The sequence below is a fragment of the Anas platyrhynchos genome, chromosome 9 (assembly GCF_047663525.1).
Source record: "Anas platyrhynchos isolate ZD024472 breed Pekin duck chromosome 9, IASCAAS_PekinDuck_T2T, whole genome shotgun sequence".
NCBI lineage: Eukaryota > Metazoa > Chordata > Aves > Anseriformes > Anatidae > Anas > Anas platyrhynchos.
This window is the reverse complement of record NC_092595.1, coordinates 13,556,348-13,566,006: the sequence shown is the minus strand read 5'-3', so window position 1 is coordinate 13,566,006 and position 9,659 is coordinate 13,556,348. Positions and strand designations below refer to the sequence as shown.

The 9,659-nt window shown below is 36.5% G+C and overlaps 1 protein-coding gene across 4 annotated transcripts in view; it reads right to left on the bottom strand.

Annotated features, from left to right (window-relative positions):
• Positions 1 to 549: 549 nt before the first annotated feature.
• The window catches only part of LOC101803486 (glypican-5), a 414,617-nt gene continuing 405,507 nt past the window's right edge, over positions 550 to 9,659 (bottom strand). For 3 of the 4 annotated variants that reach the window (XM_021268756.4, XM_027464054.3, XM_027464055.3), the window contains one exon: positions 550 to 9,314. In XM_021268756.4, the coding sequence (XP_021124431.1) occupies positions 9,112 to 9,314 (203 nt within the window). In that variant the 3' untranslated portion in view covers positions 550 to 9,111. The remainder of the gene's footprint in view (positions 9,315 to 9,659) is intronic. The other variant, XM_038183389.2, reaches the window with a different exon arrangement.

Genomic DNA, 9,659 nt, shown 5'->3' with positions numbered 1-9,659 from the left:
AGCGATGAAAACACTAGGCAAACAGCAGGGAGTTTCCTTTTTCCAGTATAGTGGCCTATATGAAGACGGAAAAGTAATGCAATCCTAATCAAAACCAAGGGCAAAGCTTTTAATATGGCACACAGTTATTGCAAGACCTCCGTCTTGCTCAGATCTGATTGTTTATGTAGGAATGGAAGTTTTGATGAAATGAGTCCTACCTGTTGTGTGGAGGTATGCTGGCATTTACCCAGGAGACTGCTGCAAGTATTGTGTCTCTTCAATAATATTAAGAGCTCCCAGAAGAGCAGGTAGGCACCTTTACATCTCACTGTATTTATTACAAAAAGAGCAAGAGACTAGTTACATGCTGAAGAAATAAACCATTCTTTGCCAGAGTATGGCCAAAGTATTGACCTCTCTAGCAGTAATCAAGGTCTGTATCCTTTATTCTGAATATGACCTGAGCTGATTAAAATCTTAAATAAGATTTTTCCATCTTTCTAACTTATGAAGATGATGAAAAACACTCAGAAAAAAAAATACAAAAATTATATCAGAAGACAGCGATTTCCAGCTGCAGATTATTTATTTTTATTCCCATTCATAGCTCACTGTCCTTTACAAAACACAGTTTCCTTTAACTTTTCAAAGTAACCTTGTTCTTCAATGTCTTAAAAGAAGAAATACCAGACTTCTTATTTAAATTGCCTTTATCATGTTCAATGCTGAAAACAAACTAAAGAAAACTGACAATTCAATAAAATATAAAGAGATATACTGCAAATAAAACGCACTTGGGAAACAGAAATAATTATTATAGCTTGAATACAGCTTAGGGCAAAACCAATATATTTTGGAACTTAAAATACCCAGGATGCAACTAATGTATAATACAAATGTAAGCAGCCTATTAATTCCTGTAAAATAAAATGAACTAAAAAAGACTAGGAGGCCACAAACTAATTCTTTAAAAATCTAAATGGCAAAGCATGTATTTTGCTGTAATATCTACCCCAGTGTATTGTAAACATTCATACTATATTAGTTCTGATATTAGAGTACAGTAAATACATTAAATGGTGGTATGATGCAAGGTATAGTGTGTTGACTTCCATTTTTATTCCAATACTGCCCCGTATAATAAAATGGCATACAATAAACATTTCATGTATTATTGCTGCTCCGTTACCCTGCTCTCATATTCAACTATGTTATTTCGGGAATAGGTTTCAACTGTATTGTTCATCCCTAATGTGAAAGCTTGAATATTCCAGTTAAATTCCTTTTCTCATTTTTAACAACACCAGCAGCAAACATCTGCTTTCTTCACTGCTTTGTGGACTTGTCAACAGTTTTTTGACTGTACGTGATTTTAAGCCGTATACTATAGCTTTCCTCAAACAAACAAACAAAAGAGCCAAAGGGGGAGGATATCCTCTTTCATGACAATTGGACAGACTGTTAGCACTACACGTACCAAGAACAACTCCAATCAGGGGAATTTGTGTCTCTGTGAAACCCAACATCCCATTTTGGTTTTCTTCCAAGTATGGATGTTTTGCACAAAGTAAAATACAATCTTAAAACAAACAAGAAAACTACCTTCTTTTTGTTCCTACTCAGGAGGAAACCTCCTTTCTTCTCTGTAGCATAACATAAGGTTACAGGAACTCATGAATTCGACACTGCTAGACTGGAAAACACCAGGTCATTTTTATCTGAAAATTAATGCAAAAATATAAAAGCTTCATCAGAAGCGGAATATGGTTGCTTTTCTTCTCTGCTGCTTAAGTTTCTGTGAAAATATCAAAGCTGCCATCAGTTCTCTCCACCAAGTCTCATTGAGTTCCTGAGGCCAGTTTAAGACCTGGATCTTACACTTTAACATGAAGCAGAAAACTCAAACTTGATCTGCCTCAAGGTCTGATCTATATCGACAAACCTCTGAGAAAGACTTTCTTCCCTAAAAGATACTCACAGTATGAACACTTCCTCTTAGCCCCCAGATCGTACAAGCTGCTTCTCTTGAAAAAGCCCCTGCTATGCCCCTGAAAATGGAAAATGCCAGAAGACTCACAGCATCCCATGTGTTACGGATTTCCTTTTGAGGCATGATGATACTTATCTGATCAGTGGCCCAAGGAATGTAAAACTGTAATGAAATTTTGTAATCTCTGCAGTTACTCTTGATTTTCTGCACCTGCAAAAAGATGGGAAGGAATTCACATTCTTGGGCTAGATACTAGGCTGGGGTAAATTTACATAGCTAAACTGAAATCAAAGGAGCTGTGCTCATTTATAGGAGCTGAGTCTGTTGCAACATTTTATACCCACAGAGAAATCTCAAAATCTTTTCGATTTCCTAATTTCGTATGTGTGGTGGTTGTAAATATTTCATATTGGCATTCTTGTTAGAATGCTTCAGATCTCATTTTCAGAAAGATCAAATGATCTTAGTCAATATACTCTGCATTTAAATAGAAAATTAGTGTTTACCTCGAAGCTTACTTACATTGAAGCAATCTGCTTTAATTTCCACAACTTTATCCTTGACACTACAGCACAGAAATGCTTTGGATAGTCCCTAATTAATTAAACTTCCTAGTTGTATATGCATATACAGAAGTGGGAGAGTTACATTAGGATCTATATTCTTGATGTCCCCTTGCTTTCCTTTTCATTACAGAATACACTACAAATCTGGGATAGTTTACTTAATTATGCGAGAGAGGTATCTGATTATTTCCATTTTAAATGCATTAAAAATGCCAGCACCTATTCTAGATGTAATAACCTAAAAGCCTAGCCTACCTCATAAACACGGAAGACATATGAAAACATGTTTTTCTATTCACCTGGAAAGTAAATTTTACAACTGTGTATTTGTAAAGAGTTCATGAAACTAGCAATGCATTTATTTTTCAAATGAAACGTCCATAGCCTGTGGAATAATTCAGACAGGTGCTAATTAGGTGTACAGAAAGGCCACTGAGGATAATTTATATATCTCCTGCAATAGAAAAAATGAATAAATGTTAATTGCTTATATTATGCAACAAATGATTTTTTAGAATGGCACTAAATTAGCTGCAAATATTATAATTACAAAGTAGTGGGTAATTTACTAAAGATTAATTGAAATGATTAAGTGCAAACAGCATAATTTTGCAGGGTAATATTAATGCATTTTGCACAGAAATGAAAAAAAAAACCCTCAGTGGTTGTTACTGGCTATTTAATGAAGTACTTTACATGCCTCATGAAAGCATCAGTAGCCTCTCTCTTGTGTGCCCTTCTCTAAAAAGGGTGTTATATTTTTGCAGTGAAAATCATTGTAGTGTTGATAATAATTAGAATGTGTAAACCAGTCTATTATAAAGACAGAGCCTGATCTCAATTGCATGGGAGTGACACAAAAATATTTTTTCACAGTCCGCGTCCAGCAGCCTTTTCTGAAAGCTGTAGTAACTGTCAATATTTACTATATAAGAACTTAAGCAACTGCAAACACTGCTTAAATACATTCGTCATAACCAGCCAAAGGAGACATGCTTTAAGCAAGATTTCAAAATACTACTACACAGCAATAGTTTTAATTCATTTTCCTAAATTCAATGCAGCAGTTTCTTGCATACAGGCTTCATATTGTGCTGTATGTACTGCAAGGGAATGGGGCCAAATATGGAGAGAAGAAAGGGTCTTGAAAAATTTTTTTGGTCCGGAATGGGTTTCTTATTTAGGCTTATTCTCTATTCCGAATGCAGGATACTTTTCTGAGTTTGTTATCTATTTATTACAGTCCCTTGGCCAATATTTATTTTTTGTGGCTTAATATTTAATACAATTCAAATGTTTTTCCTTAGAGAGTGACAATGTAAACCAGAGAACAATTCCAGGATTCAGGGGCAACAGGAGTTAAGACATTATCACGTTCTTTTTAACTGAGGCATGCCGCAGCTATGATGACATTGACTGTCACATCCTTCAGTTTTCATTAATGCACATGCCCTGTGTCATTAAAAATAACACTGTGAATAGTGAAATGCTGTAAATGAAAATAAATGTCTCAAATGCTTTTGGCTAGTTGTAATGTGAGCACTTCTGATATGTTGCTGGTCAACGTGCAAGATACATTTTAGGAAAGGCTGAGGGAGCTGGGTCTCTTTAGCTTGGAGAGGAGGAGACTGAGGGGTGACCTTATAAACATTTATAAATATGTAAAAGGTGAGTGTCGGGAGGACAGAGCCAGGCTCTTCTTGGTGACATCCAATGGTAGGACAAGGGGCAACGGGTGCAAACCGGAACATAGTAGGTTCTGCTTAAATATGAGATGAAACTTTTTTATGGTGAGGGTGACAGAGCACTGGAACAGGCTGCCCAGGGGGGTTGTGGAGTGTCCTTCTCTGGAGACATTTAAAACCCTCCTGGATGCATTCCTGTTTGACCAGATCTAGGTGTTCCTGCTCTGGCAGGGGGATTGGACTAGATGATGGGTCACGGTCCCTTCCAGTCCCTAAAGCTCTGTCATTCTGTGAATGTCCCCTATATATACAGACCCACATACAGAGAGATGAAGAAAGATTGTGTATCAATTACTTCCCACTTAAAAAATCAGCTGAAATCCCCTTGAACCCACGTTAATTAGGAATTTTTGACCGGAATTTTAGCTAAACCTTAAAATCTGCTAAATATGAAGAGCCCCAGTCAGCAACATAAGGACTTTCTGGGTTGTTTTCCTACTCAGTATCTTTCTTTAAAGTGCTTCAGCTCCTTTCACTTGAACAGGTCTTGCTTAAACCTAATCATGTGTAGTATTGAATAAGAACGGTTCAGTAAATCTGTGCAAAAAGGCTCATCTAACATTAAAAAGAAGACTGCACACAGCATCATTAGGACAATATTGAGAAGACCTATATAGCATTAGAGAGTCAAACTGAAAAATTATGATATGTGTTACAGACCTGGTAACAAAATAAAATAGGGATATATTAAATACAGATCTAATTTAAGAGATCAAAGAGATGTGAATCTCATAGCCAGATACCCATACCCAGAGCCTGTGAAGTAAATGCAGCTGGACATAATTATTCGTGTTGCTCTATCAAGCTCTGACAGATATTTATACCTCAAAAGGTTCATTATTGTGTGAGAGATCAGAATCAACAGTTCTTTACACAATGACAGGCTACCAGGTTCAGGACAGGGCTGTATAACACTGGCAACAGACAAGCCAGAAAAAAAATCAAGGCTGAAAACAAGATGTCAGTTTTTGTAGAGAACATGAATTGCAAAGAAAGAGCAATTCATAGCAGGTGTCTGTTAAGTTGTCTTAAGATGCAGCCCAGCTCTTTGGCTGTCCAGTCTCCGTGCATAAACATGGAGAGGTATAAAAGCTGTTGAAAATTAGAGGGGAATGCTCAGCTCAGGGCCTCGGAAAAGACAGCTGGAGGTTGCCATGCAATGGCAACACTGCAGCCACACATGCTTTTGTCCATCTGTGTTCACTTTTCTCCATGATTCTTTCATAGCCAGGAAGGAGAAAGTGATACACAAACCACCTGAACCTCTCACATGAACCTGGTATAACATGTTGCCCAAAGAATAGTGAGACACTAGGAACTGACTGTATGTCCATGGCAACTTTGTCTTATTTGTTAAGAAGCCTACATCACTAACAAAAGAAAATTATAGATTGTTTTTACTCACAAATGCATGACAGCAGTTACTTTCCAACGCTGGCATTCAGAAATGCTGGCACAGCAAAATATTAAAAGAAAGTCATAGCAAAACAATAAACATTCAAGAAGCAGTGGCTAAATAAAATTCATAACTGTTAGGCAAAGCTACAGCAATGCTCTCTGGTGTGTTATTTTACACTGAGATTACACAGACAAGTTCAAACGTATTTTGAATTTAGACCTTTGTAATTACCGAGAATTACAGTGTCCTTGATAGCAAATTAAGATTTTGCCAAATAGGCATCTTAATCATTCAAAAATAAATGCTTCCTGTCTGATACAGGAACTTGGTTTTGCCTTTGCTAGTACACAATTTTGTTTGTTTGATGGAAAATACTCTTTTTTATATGTATGTAACTGATCCTGAGAAAAATAACATAAACTATCGGTAAAAATATACTGCATGGCTCCTTAAAGCTGATGCACATTATGAACCGATTTCATGCCATCTTGGCCAGAACTCTTCTTACAGTGTAAAAGTACATCAGCGTGAAATGCATTAATAGCTGTTGAATCCTCTGTTCTGTGCCTATTAAAGTATTGACTCCGACAAAATAAATTGATGAATCTACCTCATCCCACTGTTTGAATTTGTTCTAGTTTTGTCACAGCAACTTGAAAAAGGTTGTCTTGTTTAGCTTCAGAGATGAATGCTACACCATAAAAATACTAACCAACCCCAAAATTCAAACACTCAATTTTTCACATTTTTTGATTAAATATATCAGAGGTTTACCAACAGCAAAAAGTTCCCTGGGTGAGTTATTCCATACGCACCTACTTTCAGGGTTTCTGCACTTGCCCTGCTACAGTTAAATACTAGGATAGCTGCATCACTGGTCTGAGCTAAAACCACAGAACTTTTAGAGGAAAGACCTCAAAAAGACATGCAAGTTCCAGGTATTCAAGTTCCCACTCTGCAGGTGTGAAGAAGGGAAAAGGCCAAGCTGCCCAGCAGAAATCTGTTAGCATCAGAGCTCAACCCTGAAAGCACACCTCTATCCACAGGAATCCTGATGGAGACTTAAGTGTGCAAATGCCGATGTGTGTGCCTGAATAACAATGACAGTACCTCAGTTGTGAGCATACTAAATTAGGTGTCAGGTTCACAAGCATGAAAAACCTTTGAATTGCTTCAGTGAAGCCACAGTGATTGGTATTACCTGAGGAGCTGGTGATAAGTTAGCACCAGAAGTATATTTCCGTGTGTGCACAGAGACCAAACTAATAGCAGCCGTCACAACTGATCCTTTAAGACTGCAGGAATGATATTGTCTTTTCGTAGTACAAATGACATGACTTGCACACCTCCTCAGGTAAAAGTGCACTTTTCCAAAGGGCACTGAAAACGAATACAAGTTGCACTTTTAATTATGGTTCAATAGACTGGTGCAGCTCAAAACTCTGAAAAGTACAGCATAGACATTTTTGTACCTTTGGGAAAACTAATTTACACTGATATGATTTGGAAAACACTTTGGATATTAATATCCTTTCCATTTTGAAAAATCAGAACTCAAAAGTATTTCATGTTAGCATAAGTATCTTCTTCCATTTTATCTCCTTTTTCCAATGTGAAAAATTAATTATTTTAGAAAACTTAGCTCTTTTCATTTTAGAGACAACTCTTTCCCAGCTGGATGGTTCTGATTACACTTTTATGTCTGCAAGTATGAACTCATAGCCCAAATTAAAAACAAAACTGAAGCTCCACCTCTGCAAATATATTTAGACATGTTCACTAATGTGATCTGAAAACATACAAATATAGTGAGTCTTTGTCCACTTACTGTATACTTGTCTTGTATTATTGCCACTTAAAAAAATGGCACACAGTAATACTGGCACATGGCACTTTTTTTGATTTTGAATCAGCATGTCTTTCACAATCAGAGTTGCCAATAAAATGCCTGTAAGATACAGGGTTCTTTCTTCTGATTGACAATGGCTGTGTGGCTCCAAGTATCAAAAGTGGTGTTATACAAAAAACAAAGGTAAATGTTTTACATTAAATCTTATAAAACTGTACATAATAATAGTCTACAACATGAAAATGGCCATTAAACTGTTGTAATAGTTATGAAATGTAGTACGTATAACAACTATAATGCTTCATAAATTTATCATTAATCACTGTATTCATACAGTTGTGTTTGTATATATATATTCAATGGCACTGTAAACATAGTTGTAAAACACACATTAACTCTTAACCCATTAGAAGTTATGATAGTACTTTTCATCTGAAAAGTTAAAATGTATCAATGTATCATTAATTTTTAAAAAAATAGCCTTCTAATATAATGCATATTTTGGCATTTTCTAGGAAAGCAATCATGATGAGACATTATAGAGAATGTTCTAGATATGATTGCTTTACATTTACAACTATCATGATACAAAATTTTAAACATTAAATGTAATTAAATATTACAGAGCTTATGATACAGATGATTTGAGAGATCCACAATGCACAAAATCTAGTTTGTGTATAATGGGAGTTCCTGGTAACTTACATCTCTGGGACCATTATGGAAAATTTAAGTCATTTTCTCTTTAACATCACATATGCAAAGTTTGAACTGAATTATCATTTTTTTCTCTGTCCAAAACCGCATTTAACTTCACAAAACATTATTATGCTTTTATTTCCTGTTGCTGGACATGGATCCAGTAAGCCTTGAAAGCATATGCTTAATCATTTGGTAATGGCATTTTGTAGGGCAGGGAAACTCACTATCTATCTCTCAGTAAACGAAGTGTTTCTAATTTTTTCCATGGTTAAGGCAACTATACTGATATATTAGACACACCATATGCTTTTATGTCGCTTCCTACAATCTAAACAGTAAGAGTGAAAAGTTTCAAACATGCTTTGATCTTCTTGACCACTTAGGAATTTCATCAAGCTGGTAAGAATACTTCACTTTAACATGGTTTACAACTGTAGACATGTAGACATAGCTTATTAGCTGCTCATTGGGGAAATAATGTATATATTGGCTTAAATCTGAATACTCACCATTCATTTAATTTATCAGAAAAAATTAAACAAAACCAGCCAGTGTGATTCCAGTGAACAAAACTGAGAAAAACAGTAACACACACATACACAATTTTTGTGTTCTCGATTATTTCTACCCCATAACTTAAGCTACTCAGACTTCTGTCATCATTCCCTCTGTATCCTGGGTAGGCTTTGTCAGAAGCTATCTTCAGACACTGTAAGTGATGACACTTCCTATCCGCCAACCCCAGCAGATTGTTTAATACTTATTCTAACATACCGCATAAACTAGAGAGCCATTTAACTTTGTTTCCTGTGGGTAAGGCTGTAGGTATAAATGACAGTGAACAGAAATGCTTGTGCAGTGGCTGCATTGCAATGCAGCTACAGAGGACAATGCCACAGAACTGCTAGTGCTGTTAAAATAACAAGTGAGGAACTCAGGGCTGGACTGCTCCCGCTTCCAGTTACACTGTGTTTAGAGGATGACTTGACAGTGCTTGTGGTGGTTGTGGTGTCAATCTTTTTCACAGTTGGTTTTGGTTCATTTCTGTTTTCTGGATGGGCTTTCTTGTCCTTGAGTATATCTGAAAACATGAAAGTAAATGTAAGATTAATCACATGTCTTTCAAATAGTGGCTTTAAATCCTGTCTATGGCTGGAACATATTGTACTCCAGCATGAATAACTGAACCATGTATGGAGAGTGATAGGCACTTATATTAATGTGGCCCAGTCGCCGCAGTGTTTTGCTCAGCACCCACTGCTTTGCTCAGGAAGTCTTCCCTGGCTGGCCTGCTCTACTTGTAGACACAGCCTAAACCCGGTTTTAGAACCTGGCTTTCTCTCATTAAGAATACTTTCAGTTTCACCTGGTATGGGAACTGGCTCATGCTTTAAAAAGTGATGCTAGGGTTGACTGGTTTTGTAAC